We start from the raw sequence: 18,924 nt of genomic DNA on the forward strand, positions 1-18,924 counted from the left end.
TCGTTACTTTTTCTACGACTACTTTTACACGTCGTTAATTGGTGAGACAAATAACGACACTAATTGCGCGTCGTAAAATACGTAATACGACTTATTATGCCTACCGTAGAATATGCATTTTTTATTTTATTTTATTTTTAAATTCCGCAGGTTCTATTTGACCAATTTTGTACAATTTAACAAATATTACAAACAAGCATCACAAAACATCAATCAACCACCAAAATATTGTTTAAAACACCAAAAAGAAACTATATCAATAAATTATAAACATTTAACAATTGTTTATACATTCCAAACATTTGAAAACTGTATCCTTAAATTCTAAACTGTACAAAAAGTTTTAACCATCCAAAACTATGCATATCTAATTTTCTAAACATATTGACAACTATTAAGAGATTATCTAAAACTACCGACAATAGTTCCTATGGCAGTTGCAGTTGCAGCTGTAGCTGTAGGTGTAGCAAATCCACTTACTCCTATCACATGGACGAGAGTGCCCATTGTATGTGTTAAGGCACCTAAACCAGCGGCAATAGCTGAAGCAACTAAACCCATCAAGCTTGTACCTGCACACTTTGACATTTGATTGCCGAAAAGATCTATATTAGTTTCTGAAAAGGTTGGTGAGCCATAGAATCTGAAAGAAGGTCACTATTAATCATGTGGATGAGTTTGAAAAGGTGCAAATCTAGTCATTCTTGAACCAAGCTCCAGTAGTTCAGCACATTCTACAGCCTTAATAACAACACAGTCACATCATTAATAAACCTGTGATAAGGGGACAAAAAATTAAATTTTTTTTAAACATGATAGTTACAGTGGGGAGGGTCATGGTCAAGGAGAGGGCAATCCCCCATTGTGTGTAGCCCATCAAAATTCAACCAAAAAGAAAAAGAAAGATAACTCCATATCAGCAAATAACATTACATTTGTAAATTTTTCTACATATTGGATTTTTAACTGTAGAATTTCATGTGTGAACTAATCAATATAATCACAACAGTTATACAATGCAAGTAAAACTCATGGTATTGCTAATTGCATAAATGAATGACTAAAAAAAAATGAAAAGAAATAGAAAACACTTGCCTCCGACAAAAACCCATCAAGTGATAGCCCTCTCATAATCATAGACTGGGTGAACCGCACACACCTGAGAATCAAGTATCCAATGAGAAGAAAGGTGAAATCCCATTCATTTCAAGAAGATGCCAAGTGAAACAAATTTAACAAATATATGTAGCATAGTATAGCAATTACCAAGAGATTACATTCATCCATTAGGGATTCCTAAAGAATTACATCCAATACTTTTAAACAAGCTGTTCAGATTTCTCGCAAATTGAATCACAAAACATTTTGAAATAACTAGTTTGAATTCTCTAAACCAAAAATCAAAATTTATACAGATCAATACTCCAACTTAACATGCCATGCTATCTTATTTCCATCAACTGTGTCTAGTAAAATTCAAAAAAGCCTATTGCAGTTGATTTCTATCATTATGGTGTGAGCTTGATTGCCATATATCTATCTAGGAATTCCTTGTGTAATGTGTGACATTATTGTCATCTTTGTTTGGAACCTATCTCTGTCACCTTATCTATAACAAAAAGATGCACAAGAGAAATCACATTTGGCATCGTAAAAACCCTTTTTTGTTATGCAATTTAAATGTATAGACTAATTATAAAAGAAATGCAAGTCTAATACCAAGTAGCGGTATAATGATCATTGGCTACATCTCCATTTGCTCCATTTCTTTGGCCAGCTAAATGAAATAAACAAACAGTCAGTCAAAAACCAATCCTATTACAGTTGCTGAAGAAAGTGCTCAAACCCACCTTCATGTCCCACAAATCAGTTCTTGGACTTTTGCCTCAAAGTCATAATTTGTATTTCGGTTCCATTGCCTCCTAATAATTAACAATGTCAATTTGGAGGCTCACAATAAATTTTGGCAAGTGAGTAAAATCCAAGTTGTTATGTAAGCAAATCAAGCTAGTTCAAATAAAGGTTTTCAATGGTTTTCTTATCCGTTGATGACTGGTTTCAATTGTTGAATTAATGCATTGTAGATCTGAAGACACAAGATCTATGTTGCCTACTAAAACATAACCTACACTTATGGAAGCGTCCTCACTATAAGAGATAAATGGTACCAAAAAAAGAACTAAGAGTTTGAATACCCAAACCCGAACCACTTGCACATCCACCACCTCACACCCAAATAACACACTTTCTCACCCAAACTTTTGGCTGGACGCTTGCACCTTATGCAGCACTTGCTTTCACTCTTATGTACCCATGCATTCAACCATTCCTTTGAGCTTCTCACATTCATAGAAACACCCCCCTTATATGGACATAGCAAAGATAGGTGAAAGGTCAAGATACAATAAAAAACTCTGTGCAATGAATATTAATTACCGGAAAGTTGAGAATGGTTTATGGACCCCAATATTTCAATGATGCCAAATCATAAGCATGAGCAGCATCTTTTTTTCATCATCATAGGCACCTGAATTACCAACACCAAAAATAAAATAAAAACCACTAAGTGACCATATTCCTAGAAATAATTACCAAAAAAAAGAACTATATTAATTGGAACATACCAAGATAGACTCCATCATATCATTAGGATTCCACAAAACCAGAACCACCAATGCAATAAGCAGAAAGAAATCAATAAAATTGCTATAAAGATATGTTTATGAAGAAATATATATATATATATATATAAATACATAATATGAGGAGAGAAGTGATATTGAACCTTGTCTTCCTTTCTTGTTTTGTGATTCATTCCAGTAATTCTTGTCCCACAAATGAGCTTCATACCTTCATGTCCGTCGATGCCTTAAGCAATCACAATAACATCCATTCAAGGGTGTTAAACATATCCTCTATTTCTTTATAGTTTTTCAGTCATTTGAGGGTGTTGGTGAATGATTGATGAAGTAGTTCGTATATGCAAATGTGAACAACATGACTTAACTAAGCCGTACAAGTAAAAATGATGGCAAATTGGTGAATTTTGTGACGACCTGCATTAACTGCTGAATGTATACAAGGAAAGTGCAACAGCTGACGACCTAAAAAATGGTACATGGTCATAAATTAATATTTATCAGGTTGCAAAGATCATTTTGCCATTTAGCACATAAACTCATCATTAATTCATCTTGTCATAAGCGACAGATTGATTATAGCTACCGATAACAAGTGTAATAGGACAAATATATTGAAATATGAAATTTCAAATGGGCATGAAATAGGAAAAATGGACAAATATAATGTGTGTGTGTGTGTGTGTGTGTATTTCTTCACCTCCAAAGCCATGTCTTCTTTGGTTACAGTATCCAAGTCATCATAACCTAACTGGGAAGCCACCTCTGCAAAGAACAAAAGGTTGTTACAACAAGTGGGAAATAATAATCTAACATAGCATGAACTATAGAAAAATCATTGGGCATACTATGAAAAGAAACAGTCGTATCCGTTGAAGCATATCCACCTTTCAGCTCTTCCTACAAAACAGCAAGCTAAGTGAGTATCCATACAACACATTTACTTACGTTAACACTATTAATCAGGAGCACTCAACAATCGCAAATACTCTGGATGTCTATCAGGTTAAATAATGGAAATTCTTTTACGAAGAAAGAAGTGAGCTAATTAGAAGTTTGAGTGGGAAAAAATGACCTCGGAATAAGAACCAGAACTAAATATTTCTGATTCAGAAAGTTGACTCCTATTTTCTACGGCATCCCTGGCTATCATGTCTAGAGGGACATCAATCCATATAGAAAGCCTGTGTCTTAATAATGCCCTATAAATGTTAATTGGATAATAGAGTTGAAAACAAAACTTGATGTTTGAACATAACAGAATAGACTAGTACTATAAAACATGACAAGTAGAGAAACAGAGGAATCAATAGACATACAAATTAGTTATGCTCTGAACTGCACCATTTCTAGCACAAACAACCAGGCGACCCATGGATGATAATTGCTTCAATACTTCAGTCTGATAAAAGATTCACCGTAAAATTTAGCCAGTTTAGATTTGAGCAACTAAAGTAGATTGCGTAATTGGATTTATTGAATTTTTTATGATTAATTATTCAGTTTTGGTCACAGGATGCCTCAATTGCAAGATAGGCATTTGCCCATTTATTGCACAATCCCCTTTTGAACAATAAACCTAAAGAAAGAACAAACTAAAAATCTCAAACCCTTAAAACAAAGCATTAAAGAAATGTCTGCAAAAGTTACCTCCAATTCAGAAAATCCTTCCTTATCTCTCTCTCTCTAAAAGATTTGCCAACAGATCCACCACCTACAGCTTCTTCAACCAAATTATCATTGCACACCAAGTAAACCAAAAAATTAACTCAGCTACCATATTTCAAGCTGAAAAAGCTTCTCCTAATTTTGCGATAGGATTAACTAAGTGACCATATAGTTGTCGTGAATTTCATTTTGCATACATCCAGAACCATCACAGTTGGCAATATCATAAAAGGAACAAGAACCATCATTGTGAGCAAGAAGGACAACTTCACCCTCAGATACAAACCATCCTCCAGTTGAGGTCTTACAACCAATTTCATCGAACTGATAAATGAAACTATCCCTGGTTACCTCTCTGACTCCATCCCCATCCAATCTCTTTTAACACATAAACACCAAACAGAAATATGCACAAAACGAGGGCGGGAGAGTGGAGCTCTTAAAGTAATCTCATTGTGCCAACACAGTTTTTTTTTTTTTTTTTTTGAGTCAGGCATTTTTTCAAACAGTTAGAGGACCTTTAATAATATTAGATAACATTTATAAACTAACATCTATTACATATGTACAAATATACATAGCATGTATATATTGATGAGAAATAAATATATAAGAGAGGATCATGATAGACCTGATATCATTGGACGGTGCTAACCCCAAACTAAAAAAATTCCTATGTACTCATTCTAGACACACAGAGGAGAATCAACCCAACACACTGGCATATATAGCAAAAAAATTCCTATATATTCATTCTAGACACACAAGAGAAAAGAGATTATGAGGAAGTAAGAGAGCGATAAAAGATATAAAATCCCACCTATGCTTAGTCCAGTGTTCACTTCATGCTTGAAAAAATGACCTAGAAAAAAGGAAAACTATACCTGGATGTCGGAGGGAGATTTAGAGACACTGATGTTGTCACCGATGGGGAGTTACCGCCACTGCTAGAGAGTGAGAAAATGAAGAGATCTGTAGACACCAATCTACGAGAGAGAGAGATTGTGAGCATCTGCGAGAGCAAGAGAAGAGAATGAGAGGACATGAGAGAAGGAGGAGGGTTACCTAGACACACTGGTGTTGTCGCCACTACGAGAGAGAGAGAGAGAGAGAGAGAGACTAGGGTTGGTTTAGGCGTGAGAATGAATTTTAGGGATTTAAGCTTTTGGGATGGTTTGAAAGTTTTCGTATTTGGCGCGAGATTTTATTCTTTTTATTTTGGCGCTATTTTTTTTTTCTTCTGATCATACCTTTCACGACAGCAATTGCATGTTGTGAAAAGTATAATATTTTAAACGGCTGGCTTTCTGTGCGTCGTGGAAAGTGAAATTTTTAACGACTAGTTTTTCGTTCGCCGTGAAATGTTCAATATTTTTAACAGCTAGTATATATGTGTTGTGTATAGTTGATGTACTAACGGCATGCCATATGCACGTCATAAAAAGTTTTATTATTTACGGCTAACATTGCAAGCCGTAAAAAAATCATCGTTATTAGCATTTACAACCTACACAATAGACACATCGTGGTTAAGAAATTATTTACGACATGCAAAAAAAGTAAGTCGTAAAAGTGAGAAACAACGGCTTGCATTTACTGTATGTCGTTGATGTGAAACCGTAAAAACTCAGTTTTGTTGTAGTGGTACTAGATGACTCACTATCACCATTTGAGGACCCTAAAATGATGCTTTTATTCTCACTCTTGTCCAAAGATGAATTTTCATCGGAAGACTCAATGTTTGATGCATGTGGAATGGAGGTACAATGAGATTCACCATCAGAACTTGCATTCTCATAGAAGACATCAACAAATCCCATGCTTCTTTGGCCGTCTCACAATGAGAAATATGAGTTCGCTCACTTTCCAAGATAACACCTTTGTATTACCTCTAATGCTCTTGAGTTGTATCCAAAGTGTCGCAACTCAAGGTTACTCCAGTTTGTTGCTAAGTCAAGTTCATGTGACAACTCGAACCCTTTTTCTATGATCGTCCACAGGCTTGCATTGAATGTCAATAAGTACACCCTCATTTGAGCACTCCAGTACGGGTATTCATATCCGTCAAAGTAAGGAAGGATGGAAACATTCTGGCCATGTGCATATTCCATTTGTCCCTCGACTACAGAAACTGCCATAAAGGCAAGAAATTGCCCATTCCCATCTTTACCTTGAACATCATTGTCACTCTCATTCTTATAAAAATCTTTCTCATCATCCCAAGTGACAAAAAATCCTTTCTTCTTCCTCAACCAATTAGGGCATTCTTGAGATCCAAAGCCTTGACATTCATAGCATTGGACTCTTTGGTCATGTTTGTTTGGGAGATTAGAGGATGGGATTGGAATAGTAAGGAGGTGGGTCCCACTATAACTTGTTTGGTGGCTTCCTTGTTGTACGGGGAGCAAATATTCCGGCGTGCCCGTATTCCTTTCTTCCGAGCTCCGTCGATATCCGATCACCTGCGAGCAAATAACGGTGAGCTACCCGGCGGTGTGTGGCCGGAAAAACCCTCCGACGGTCAAATTAGCACACACCTTAGAGGGAATAGAGAGAAGGGAGAGAGTGTTTTAGTGTAAGGATTTCTTACAGAGATGTTCGTGTTGCGTATGGGGGGCGTAGGCATGCTTTTATACCTTCTGAGGCCCATATCCACTCCCAGTCATCTCCTGACACGTGGCTCTGCTATCCCATCTGTCAGCATAAACCATGCCATTCACCACCTAACCTCAACTGCCTGACTTCACAGCTGGAGCTCGGCAGCCGAGCTGTTCTTCCTCGGCCATGTCATGCTTCAAACCCATGCGCCTAGCCGGACAAACACATGAAGGACCGGGCTAGGCGGCATCTCGGCAAAGCCTAGCCCGGGCTCCTCCTTTGGTTGGCCTTCTTGCCGGTCAATCAACTACCTCGGCTGATCGCGCCTTTCCGGGCGCCGGTCTCTCGGTCTGTCTGGTTTCGACCATCCTCGGACCGAGCATCCTGGTCTGACCAGTCACTTCCTGGCCGAGCAGCTTCCGGACGGTCCGGGGCGGCACACACTCAGTCCAAACTCTGCCCGGCCCAAGTTCTGGTAGCCCATTTCCGGGCGGATAGTTGATCAGCTCGGCCCCATACACCGTTGGGCCCTCAACCTGCTCGGCCGTCACCTCGGCCTAACTCCAGATCATAAATTACCCTCTCAATTGCCCCTTAATTCCGTCCGCGGAAGCGTGACTGGGATTACTCACTTCGACCGAGATAACATTTCTCCGGTCATCAAGACGCCAAGCCTTCACCGAGCTAATCTGCTATCCTTCCCCGGTAATGTTCCTCGGCTTACAGCCTTTTCGTCGAAAGTAGCCCGGCTGGCTCTTCGTCTCTTCATCCCGTCGCTTCAATCCTGACGTAGCCATAAATGGGGACACGTGGCGAGCTCCCATTGGTCATCGAGAAGCCAACCCGCCGTTCTTGTCAGATTTTGAATTTGGGCGGTCTCTCATGCTTACAAATACATGACCCCCATCATTCCATTTCTTCCTACTGTTCTCATGCTTACAAATACATGACCCCCATCATTCCATTTCTTCCTACTGTTGCTTTTCTTCCTGCCGATTCAGTGGCTCAAGCCATTACCTCAGACTCGACTGCCATTTCTCATTCTTGGAAGAACAGCCCCCATCCTCCAAAGGTAAGGTTTTCGATCCCCCTAGTTGCTATTTTCTTTCATTTTACACACATTAGGGTATAAAAACGTAGCATTTAGGGCAAAGGCCATAGAATCCGTCCCAAACCTCCCACTGTTCTTGGTGTTCTTCGTCTTCCTGAAGAACATTGGAGAACTGGGGCGAACCGGGCTCCTGGTCTTCCTTTGATCTAAAAAACCAATGAAACCGAGCAAATAACAAGTTTGTCTCAACCCTAGCAAAAACCAAGATAACAAAAGGACTTGGTCGCTCATCCGGGCTAACAACTGGTCTGCTAGGGTGACCGGGCTCCTTAGATAGATTAGAAAACCGGGATGGTTTGGCACTCTTAATGACCAAGCTAAAATCCAGCTCCTTTTGCGCGACCGCGCTCACACTTAAACTTGCCATCCTTTTCCTGCAGAGTCCAAGGGGACCACTGTCGTTCCTGAGTCTCTCAGAATCGAGCAGCAACCAATTACCAGTGCCAAACCACTCAACCGGGCTATACCAAGCCGGCCAGAAATAGGGAAATTCCGCTTCCTAGTGGATACTCCGGCTGCGCTGGCTGCGTTCAGAGAGGAGTACGGCGTCCCGGCCGATGTCCATCTGGATCTCGCAGAAGAGGAGACCACACCTTGGGGTAGGGAGGAGTGCCCCTTCACCGTGCTGTCCATTGTCGAGGGGGGGCTCCGTTTCCCGCTCAACCCTCTTATAACCGAGTTCCTCCGCCGCACCGGGCTGGCCCCCACACAGGTGTCCACCAACACTTATAGAATAATCAACGGCGTTCACGAGTTGAACAATCGGCTAGGCATCAACTTAGGTCTAGCCGAGATACTGAGGCAATACACGATGGGCCATACCGGTGATGGCCTAGCTTACTATTTGAAAATAAGACCGGGCAAGGAAAAAATCATAACCGGCACCCCGGATAAAGACATGCACGACGACGATTTTTTCTGGGTGTCCGACAACTACGAAACAGCCGAGGTACCGGGCTGGTCTATAAACAAAAACTTCGGTTCTTCATGTAAGCCGCTCACCTTGCTCGGTTGGTCTAACTCTTTACTCTGCATCTAACCGGTTTTCCTGTCTCCTTTGCAGCAATCCAAGCCTTACAAGCCAACTATCAATTCCCCAACGTCGAGGCAATTCGGGCCGTGCTTAGGTACCGTCACCGAGATTGCAACGAACTGCTCGGCTACACCCCGACTTACAGATATTCCGCTCCGCGCCGGAGCAGAGTAACTGACTTCCTCAGAGCTCCTTCGCCACCTCCAGATCCTACCCTTCCAGACGTTCCACTCATTCGCCTGACCGAGGAGCAAGAGATGGAAAAGCGCAGCAGAATCAAGAATCTTCTCACCGCCACCTCCGCCGAGCTGCCGAGCGTTGTAACCCGGTCGCCAGCCGCCGGCCAATCCAGTAGCGCTGTGGTCGCCCTTGCCACTCCATCCGCCGGGCAATCCAGCCGAGAACCCTCTGCAAGGCGCGCCGGGAAGAGAGCTCGGGCAGACCCGTCCGCCGAGCTAGTCACCGAGCTTATCACCGAGCACCCAACAGACGCGCCCGCCCCAGTGCCGGCCTGGCGCCCACATTTGAAGCACCGGGGTCAGGACATCCCGGCAACGGCTTCTATCAAAGCTGACAAAGAGCATTTGCTCGCCTTTGATCTGACCAAGGCCCTGCTGCTACCGAGCGACGTGGTCGGCAGCGACCACGTCCCAGACACCCGGTTGGTCAAATCGTCGGTGAAGTCCATGGCCAGGGTAAGTGGATGTTGCTTTGAAAAATTTCATAAGTGTTTGTTCGGTTTCCTTTCTGCTCGGTCTCCTTTCTGATCAACTTTGCTTCTTTGTGCAGGCCATTCAAAAACAACACTTGGTTTTGGAGCGCATCCACCGGCTTAGGCAGAAAGCCAACGACACTGCCAGCCAGGTTGAAAGCCTTCAAGCCGAGCTCGGCCGGGCTAAAGCTTCTCTCGAGATGGCCAACAATGATAATAACAGGCTGCTCGGTCAACTGAATGCAGCCGAGAAAAAACAAAGCGAGCTCCAGACCGAGGTGGATACCTTGAGGAAGTCGGAGAAGAAAGCTTGCCGGGCTGCCAACAACGCGGGTTTCAACGAGGCCGAGAAGAATTACAAGAAACAAGTCTTTGCAACACAAGACATATACTTCAAGGCTGGCTGGAAATCCGCTTGCGAACAGCTCGGCCAGGGCTCTGACACCGACGTTTTTGCCAATCCTCCCAAAGCTTCACTACCGGTCTACCTCGTGCCATATGCCAACGATGTTTTCAGCGCTTTACAGGCTGAGGCCGAGGAGGGACTTGAAGATGGGGACGGGGAGACAGATTCTGAGGAAGAAGAGGCCGAGGTGCAAGAGCAGCCCGGCAATGAGGAGCCCGGTGCCCAAGATACCGGTCCAACCGTTGACCTTGAGGCCGGCGAGGACGAATTCACACATCTATCCCCTCTAGTTTAATTTTCTTCTCTTTTGTATTTTTGCTTTCAACACTGCTGATGCAACCGGGCTTGGACCCCACCTTTTGTAATGAATTTCTTATCAATGAAAATTTTAAATTTTTGCCAAGTGTTTGCACGGTATTCCCTCTTCAGCAAAATATCTCGGTAAAAATCAACCGGAATCCATAAGTACTTAGGCAGAACGAAACAACAAACTCATGAACCGGAATAATCATCTCGGTTGGAAATAATCGGTGAGCAAATCTTCAACAATGCCAACCGGATTAGATCATCTCGGTTGGGAATCCGAAGTTGGAAAAAACACCAGCTCTTCCAACCGGAGTACATCATCTCGGTTGGGAATCCGAAGTTGGACAAAACACCAACTCTTCCAACCGGAGTACATCATCTCGGTTGGGAATCCTAAGTTGGAAACAACACCAACTCTTCCAACCGGAGTACATCATCTCGGTTGGGAATCCGAAGTTGGACAAAACACCAGCTCTTCCAACCGGAGTACATCATCTCGGTTGGGAATCCTAAGTTGGGTAAGACACCAACTCTTCCAACCGGAATACATCATCTCGGTTGGGAATCCAAAGTTGGACAAGACACCAACTCTTCCAACCGGAATACATCATCTCGGTTGGGAATCCAAAGTTGGACAAGACACCAACTCTTCCAACCGGAATACATCATCTCGGTTGGGAATCCAAAGTTGGACAAGACACCAACTCTTCCAACCGGAGTACATCATCTCGGTTGGGAATCCAAAGTTGGGTAAGACACCAACTCTTCCAACCGGAATACATCATCTCGGTTGGGAATCCAAAGTTGGACAAGACACCAACTCTTCCGACCGGAGTACACCATCTCGGTGCTAAACATTAAAACAATAATCCATGTGCTAAAGCAAAATTACTTCTATAATTTTGACAAAAAGAATTACATTCTGCTTTGCAAGCCAAAAAATTTTTTTACAAAAAAGAGGAAAGTAAAAGCTTAAAAATAATACAGTTTCAAGTTGGCCGCATTCCATGGCCGGGGTATGGCTCTTCCCTCTAGATCCTCCAAGTGGTAAGCCCCCTTGCCAGCCAGACCAGTGATCTTGTAGGGTCCTTCCCAATTTGCCCCTAGTTTGCCTTCTCCTGGCACCAGGGTGTTGCCCATAATCTTCCTCAAAACCCAATCTCCAACTTTGAACGGTCTGGGGTGCACTGTCTTGTTATACTTCTTGGAGAGCTCTTGTTGGTAGGCGGCCACATGGATGAGGGCTTTCTCCCGGCGCTCTTCCGCTAGGTCGAGCTCCAAGGCAATAGCCTCGGCATTTAGCTCGGGCTCAAAACTCTCGGTTCTGAGGGTGGGTATTTCAACTTCCAAGGGTATGACCGCCTCCATGCCGTAGGCCAAAGCAAATGGAGTTTCCCCGGTTGAACGTCGCGGGGTTGTTCGGTATGCCCAAAGTACACTGGGCAATTCCTCAGCCCACTTTCCCTTGGCCTTTTCCAGCCGTTTCTTCAACCCATCCAGTATAGTCTTGTTCGCCGCTTCGGCTTGACCATTGGACTGCGGGTAGGCCGGGGTGGAGTTGTAGAATTCTATCTTCAGATCTTCACAAAATCCTCTGAACAGGCGACCGTCAAACTGGGTGCCGTTGTCAGAGATCAAAATCTTGGGGACGCCAAACCGCGTGACAACGTTCTGCCAGACAAATCGCTTCACGTCTTTCTCTTTGATGGTTGCCAAGGGCTCAGCTTCAACCCACTTTGTGAAGTAATCTGTGGCCGCGATGAAGAATTTCCGGTTGCCCGGTGCTGTTGGCAGTGGTCCCACTATATCTAGCCCCCACATGGCGAAAGGCCAAGGACTGGTGAGGGGGAGAAGTTCCCTGGCAGGCTGGTGGATCTGATGGGCGAATTTCTGGCATTTTTCGCACTTGCGGACATATTTTTGTGCGTCGGCCTGCATGCACGGCCACCAGTATCCCTGCGAAATAGCTCGGTAGGCCAAGGACCTGCCCCCGATGTGGCTGCCACAAATGCCTTCATGAATTTCAAACAAGAAGGTCTCCACACTATTCGGGTGCACGCACTTGAGATAAGGACCGGTGAAGGACTTCTTATACAACGCGCCAGATGGAGAGAGCCAAAACCGCTCTGACTTCACCCGGATTTTGTGTGCTTCTTTCTTGTCTATTGGAAGAGTCCGGTCTCTGAGAAACAAGATCAAGGGGTCCATCCATGAGGGACCTAATTCGGCGCAGAGTACATCCGTCTGCCCGGTGTTTTCAATGCTCGGCCTCGGGAGAAAGTCAATTAACAGGGGGTTTGGAGACGTACTATCTACCATGGAAGCGAGGCCGGCGAGTTCATCAGCTCGGCTGTTTTCTTCCCGGCCAATCCGTTGGACTCTGATTGCCTCAAACTGCTTGATATGGTCCCTGACCAGAGCTTGGTACTTCGCCATCCTATCGTCCTTCGCTTCATAAATCCCCGAAACTTGGTTAACCACAAGCTGGGAATCACTGTATACCAAGAGCTCGGCAACCTTCATTTGAATGGCGCTCTTGAGCCCGGCGAGAAGCGCCTCGTACTCAGCCTCGTTGTTAGACGCCGGGAAGCCGAGTGTGATAGAATGCTCAATAGTTAGGCCGTCCGGGGATATAAGAACAATACCTAGGCCGGCACCATGGCGGTTGGACGCTCCATCAACAAAAAGCTTCCACATGTCCCCCACAAAAAGCTTCCAGCAGTCAGATGGGTCCTAAGAGTTGCGAAGGGCAATGGGATCACAACTGCTCGGCTGCGCGGTGTCAAGTTCGATGTTGACCGGTTCAAATTCAGTGCCCCTTGGTGATTCGACACCGGACTCAGCAAGTTGGTCTGTAATGCTCAAGTCCGTAGGCGAATCATCAGGTTGCGGTGTGAAGCCGGCCGCAGGTTCTGAGCTGTTTGGAACCATTCCTTCCCTCCTTGATGATTCGGCACCGGACTCAGCAAGTTGGTTCAGAATGCCCAAGTCCGTAGGCGAATCATCAAGTTCTGAGCTGTGTGGAACCATTCCTGCCCCCCTTGGTGATGCGGTACCGGACAGAGTGGATGGGTTGGTGATACACAACTCCGTCATCGCATCGCCGGGTGGTATGACCGTGCAAACTGAGGGAACTGCGATGGTGCGCACTAACTCCGCGACGCTTTCTTCTTCAACTGGTTGTTCCTCGGTTGGCATTGCGTGCGTCTCATCATCTGCCTCGGCAATGTCGACCGGGCATACCGGATGAGTGCCAGGGGAGAACTCGGCAACAAAATCGGCCAAGGTTTGGGCTTTGATTGAGGTGCGCGGCTGGAACTTCACATCGAACTGTCCCAATTCGACCGCCCATTTCAAAATTCGGCCTGAAAAGTCTGCGCGTTCAAACAAGGCCTTGAGGGGAAACTCGGTTAGTACGACGATGGTATGGGCGTGAAAATAATGTGCCAATTTCCTCGAAGCCATCATCAGTGCCAACGCAAGCTTTTCCAGCGGCAAGTACCTTGTCTCAGCCGGCAGCAAGGTCTTACTTACGTAAAAAATTGGGAGGTGCTTGATTCCTTTAGCCCGGACTAACACCGCACTTACTGCGTGCTGGGAGACGGCAAGGTAAAGGTAGAGTTCCTCACCTGGCTCTGGTGTAACCAACAGCGGCGGAGAAGACAAATAATCCTTGAGCTCGGCCAAAGCTCGGTCACACTCGTCATCCCATGAGAACTTTGACTTCAATGCTTGAAAGAAAGGGCGGCAGCGATCTGATGACCGGCTTATGAATCGATTAAGCGCGGCGGCCATCCCGGCCAGATGCTGCATGTCCTTAGCCGAGCTGGGTTGTTTCAATTCTTGCACGGCTCTGATCTGAGTAGGGTCTGCTTCGATGCCTCGGTTCGTGACTAAGAATCCCAAAAATTTTCCGGATCCCACGCCAAAGGCACACTTCGAGGCGTTCAAGCACAGCTTGTGCTTCTTCAGAATGGCGAACATCTCGGCTAAGTCGGACAAATGGTTTGCCTCATGTCGGCTCTTTACCACCATATCATCGATGTAAGCCTCCATTGTCCGGCCGAGCAAAGGAGCGAACATTTTGGTCACCATCCTCTGAAAGGTTGCCCCGGCGTTTTTCAAACCAAAGGGCATAACTCGATAGCAGAAGAGTCCCCTTGGAGTCGTGAAAGAGGTGATCTCTTGGTCAGGCCCATGCATGGCAATCTGGTGATAGCCGCGGTACGCATCCAAGAAACTGAGCCGATTGTGTCCAGCCGTCAAATCCACTAGCTGGTCAATGCGCGGCAAAGGGAAGCTGTCTTTTGGACAAGCTCGGTTTACTGTCTTGTAGTCGACACAAACTCGCCACTTTCCATTTTTCTTAGGCACCACTACCGTGTTGGAAATCCACCGAGGGTAGTGCACTTCCTGTATTGCTCGTGCCTCAAGCAAGTTCTTTACCTCCTCTGCTACTACCTCGGCGTGATGCAGCGCCGATCTCCTTGTTCGCTGGATGACTGGCTTTGCTCCAGGGAAGACATTGAGGTGATGGCAGATAAAGCTTGGGTCAAGGCCAGGCATGTCGTAGGGCGACCATGCAAAGACTTCAATATTCGCCATCAAAAACTCAATCATCTCGGTTCTCTCCATGGCCGAGAGACTTGAACCGAGCAAGAAGAATCTGTCCGGCTGCTCGGCATCAATCCGCACCTCAACCAATTCTTCAACAGCCTTGTCTTCGGCTTTGGTGCCAACATCATCCAAGACACTCCGGTCCTCCGGTCCCTCGATCATTTGAACGAATCCTTTGGCAGCCCGGCTCCCGTTGACCGCCACGAAGCATTGCTTGGACATGACCTGATCACCCAAATCTCCTCGATTGCCCCCATAGCCGAGGGGAATCTCATCACCTGGTGGTAGGTCGATGCTACGGCTTGCATGGCGTGAAGCCATCCTCTTCCAAGGATAAGGTTGTACGTTGAAGGCACTTGTAGCACCCAAAACTCCACTTGCTTGACCACGGATCCTGCTTTGACCGGCAGGATAATCTTTCCCAACGGCCACTCCGGCTGCGAGTTAAATCCAACCAGTGGCGAAGTGGCCGGAGCCAAGTCTGTCTCACGGAGTTTGAGCTGTTTGAACGCATCATAATACATGATCTCGACCGAGCTTCCCTGGTCGATCAAGATCCGTCTAACATCAAATTCTTTGACGCGTAGTGTTACTACAAGAGCATCGTTGTGCGGCGTCTGGATACGCTCTAAATCCCTTGAGGTGAAACTAATCACGTCTTTCTCTTCTGTCTTCCCCCTTTTGATGGCAGGCTGTACTGACAAAACTTCCCTCATATGCTCTGCCTTCTTGATCATGCCCCGGAGTTCGCAAACACGCTCCGGTTCCACGATGCCGTGGATGACATTAATAACTCCTTGTGGTGGTGCATCTCGGTCATCCTGTCCCCTGGGATCGACCGGAGCCTGATTCGGTTTCACGCCGCCATCAATGTAAAGGTCCAGATGCCCGGCCGCAACCAGTTCTTCCAAGTGTTGTCGCAAAGGCAAACAATCCTCAGTCCGGTGGCCCCTCTCCCGGTGAAACGTACAACGATACCGCGGATTGTAGCCCTTTTGTCCATCGCCCAACTTAGCAGGAAACCGGATATACTCCTCGTCTCAGATTTCACTAAGTATGCGATAGATTGGAATCTTGAAGACCGTGGTTATGCCAGTCCTCGCCTTCATTCTTCTGTTTGCGTCCTCAATGTCATCCCGGGGGTAATCATCCCGGTCATTCCGACATCCTCTTCCCCGGTTTTTACGATTTGAACCTCGGTCTGATTCCTCTGCTCGGTCATTTGAGCGGCTGGACTCTTGCCCAACTGCGTGCACTTTGCCTGCTGTCTTCTTGTCTGTTCCGACCGGAGTGGCCTTCACGGTGGAAGCTGACGCATCATCCTCTACTCGGATGTGCTCATTGATGCGCTGCATGAGCTGGCCCATGGAGGTCGGCTGGTGCATGGTAAGCGAGTCCCGCAGTCTATGTCCGACCGGGAGACCACGCTTATATTGCGTGATTGCAAGGTTGACCGGGCAATCCAGGATCTCGTTGAAGGTTTCCCAATACCTTGAATTGTATGCCTTCAGTGTGTCGCACGGTTCCATCTTGACACTCAGCAAGTGATCGACTTCCTTTGGTGTTTTTGTGTTGGTTTTGAAGCGCGTAACAAACGCTTCGGCCAACTGATGCCACCGTTGTATGCTCCCTTCCGGCAACCTCTCAAACCACTTTAAGCCCAGCTCACCTAAACTGGACGGGAAGATTAGGCACATAAGTCCGTCATTTCGCCTATGTCCGGCCATGACCTGTCGGAAGTGGCTCACATGCATATAAGGATCGATTTTGCCGTCGTAGAGCGTGAACTTAGGCTGGTGGAAGCCTGCCGGAAGCGGTGTTGTTTCTATTTCCAGGGAAAATGGGGTGGCACTCAGCCTGGCCAGGTCTGTATCTTCAAATATTGGCACTGCTTGGCGGGGTGGAGGCATTCCGACCTCCTCGCTGGCGTGAGCCCCGTAGGAGAGCCGCTGGAAAGTTGGTATTCTCTGAGCTTCGCGCCGGCGAGCCCGCTCCCTTAACACTGCCCGTAGGTCCTCTGACTGAGTAGAATAAGAGTACCTCGACGTCGTCGCCGGACGTGAGGGTTTGTAGGTACTGTCTTGCGCGCTAGACTTTTCTGCATGCACGTCGGAATCACCAACCTGGTAACTCCTGGTGATGGAAATGGACTGAGTATGTCGCTGACTCTGATCGCCTGACTGGCGGGACGGGGTGCGCTCACTGTGGTCTCCCACTCCAGCTACACCTTTCCCTTTGACATGCCGCTTAAGATCCTCCATCTCCGCCGCCATCCGCCTGATGACAGCGTCTTGGTCCTTTAACTTGCTTTCCAGTCGCCTGGCGTGTGAGTCTCTCCGCCGGTGACCGTCTGGACTCCGTGAACGCCCATGACTCCTTCCGCGCTTATCCCGCGCGTCTCCTGACTGTCCTCCAGTGGGCGTCCCCAAGTCAGCCATTGGATGGACGGCAGGAGGTCCCTCTCTCCTTCGGGTATACTCCGGGGTGGCTCCGTCGATGGCGGACAACGGGAACTCGTCGTTGTTCGCCATGGACGGCGATCAGATGAACCTAGAAGACAAGGTTTTGTCTGAAAAGTTCCCACAGACGGCGCCAATTGTACGGGGAGCAAATATTCCGGCGTGCCCGTATTCCTTTCTTCCGAGCTCCGTCGATATCCGATCACCTGCGAGCAAATAACGGTGAGCTACCCGGCGGTGTGTGGCCGGAAAAACCCTCCGACGGTCAAATTAGCACACACCTTAGAGGGAATAGAGAGAAGGGAGAGAGTGTTTTAGTGTAAGGATTTCTTACAGAGATGTTCGTGTTGCGTATGGGGGGCGCAGGCATGCTTTTATACCTTCTGAGCCCCATATCCACTCCCAGTCATCTCCTAACACGTGGCTCTGCTATCCCATCTGTCAGCATAAACCATGCCATTCACCACCTAACCTCAACTGCCTGACTTCACAGCTGGAGCTCGGCAGCCGAGCTGTTCTTCCTCGGCCATGTCATGCTTCAAACCCATGCGCCTAGCCGGACAAACACATGAAGGACCGGGCTAGGCGGCATCTCGACAAAGCCTAGCCCGGGCTCCTCCTTTGGTTGGCCTTCTTGCCGGTCAATCAACTACCTCGGCTGACCGCGCCTTTCCAGGCGCCGGTCTCTCGGTCTGTCTGGTTTCGACCATCCTCGGACCGAGCATCCTGGCCTGACCGGTCACTTCCTGGCCGAGCAGCTTCCGTACGGTCCGGGGCGGCACACACTCAGTCCAAACTCTGCCCGGCCCAAGTTCTGGTAGCCCATTTCCGGGCGGATAGTTGATCAGCTCGGCCCCATACACCGTTGGGCCCTCAACCTGCTCGGCCGTCACCTCGGCCTAACTCCAGATCATAAATTACCCTCTCACTTGTGGAGAGGGATTGCTACTCCAAGCGGCTTGCTAATCCCCCTCAGTAAGGGGATTAGCTTGGGTGAATTTTGGGTGGGATTAGAAAAATAGTGAGGGGATAGAATCTATTTTATATAAAAAATTTATTTTTTATTTTTATTTTTTTTACCAAGTGCACCTATTTGTTAACATTTGTTTTAGTATTTTTTTAAAATATAGAAATAATTTATTTATTTATTTTATATAAAAATAATTTAACAATCTAATCACTAACCATCTCTCACACTATCATCAAAACAAACACACATTTACTTAATCCCCTCACTAACAATCCCCACATTAACAATCTCTTCACTAACAATCATTTCACTAACAGACACATCTAACCTAATCCGCCAAACAAGCGTGGCCTTTGAGGATTCCCTTGCATTTTTCTTTCTTCTTCTTGATTGTAGAATCAATTT

The 18,924-nt window shown here is 46.2% G+C and overlaps 2 protein-coding genes across 29 annotated transcripts; one reads left to right on the forward strand and one right to left on the reverse strand.

Annotated features, from left to right (window-relative positions):
• Nucleotides 1-231: 231 nt before the first annotated feature.
• Nucleotides 232-5,515, reverse strand: LOC114305860 (putative inactive shikimate kinase like 1, chloroplastic). 28 transcript variants are annotated; one of them, XM_082869591.1, is made up of 12 exons: nt 5,373-5,515; nt 5,128-5,293; nt 4,290-4,362; nt 3,959-4,041; nt 3,715-3,841; nt 3,488-3,539; nt 3,340-3,404; nt 2,625-3,104; nt 2,437-2,527; nt 1,851-1,922; nt 1,720-1,777; nt 232-1,159 (listed from the first exon to the last, which is right to left on the reverse strand). In XM_082869591.1, the coding sequence occupies exons 4-8, from the start codon at nt 4,012-4,014 to the stop codon at nt 3,003-3,005; spliced, it is 402 nt and encodes a 133-aa protein (XP_082725717.1). In that variant the 5' UTR covers nt 4,015-4,041; nt 4,290-4,362; nt 5,128-5,293; nt 5,373-5,515; the 3' UTR covers nt 232-1,159; nt 1,720-1,777; nt 1,851-1,922; nt 2,437-2,527; nt 2,625-3,002. The 28 variants fall into 28 exon arrangements, 16 of the variants coding, with proteins under 16 accessions (XP_082725717.1, XP_082725718.1, XP_082725716.1 ...); XR_014330016.1 differs by lacking the exon at nt 3,715-3,841 and having other exon boundaries at nt 2,625-2,868; XR_014330020.1 differs by lacking the exons at nt 3,715-3,841; nt 3,959-4,041 and having other exon boundaries at nt 2,625-2,868; nt 4,290-4,353.
• A 4,027-nt stretch (nt 5,516-9,542) lies between these two features.
• Nucleotides 9,543-10,485, forward strand: LOC145790185 (uncharacterized). The gene is made up of 2 exons (XM_082867996.1): nt 9,543-9,744; nt 9,839-10,485. Exons 1-2 carry the CDS (start codon nt 9,736-9,738, stop codon nt 10,460-10,462), a joined length of 633 nt encoding a protein of 210 aa, XP_082724122.1. The 5' UTR covers nt 9,543-9,735; the 3' UTR covers nt 10,463-10,485.
• The last annotated feature ends 8,439 nt before the right edge of the window (nt 10,486-18,924 follow it).

Source organism: Camellia sinensis, chromosome 5 (genome assembly GCF_055761805.1).
Source record: "Camellia sinensis isolate YWXY chromosome 5, ASM5576180v1, whole genome shotgun sequence".
Taxonomy (NCBI): domain Eukaryota; kingdom Viridiplantae; phylum Streptophyta; class Magnoliopsida; order Ericales; family Theaceae; genus Camellia; species Camellia sinensis.

Coding starts and splice junctions, on each gene's coding strand:
- LOC114305860 (XM_082869589.1), bottom strand. CDS start 4,014: ATGGGTCGCCTGGTTGTTTGTGCTAGAAATGGTGCAGTTCAGAGCATA. Junction 3,540..3,714: donor GTTCTGGTTCTTATTCCGAG/GTCATTTTTTCC, acceptor GCTGTTTTGTAG/GAAGAGCTGAAAGGTGGATA. Junction 3,405..3,487: donor TACGACTGTTTCTTTTCATA/GTATGCCCAATG, acceptor TGTTCTTTGCAG/AGGTGGCTTCCCAGTTAGGT.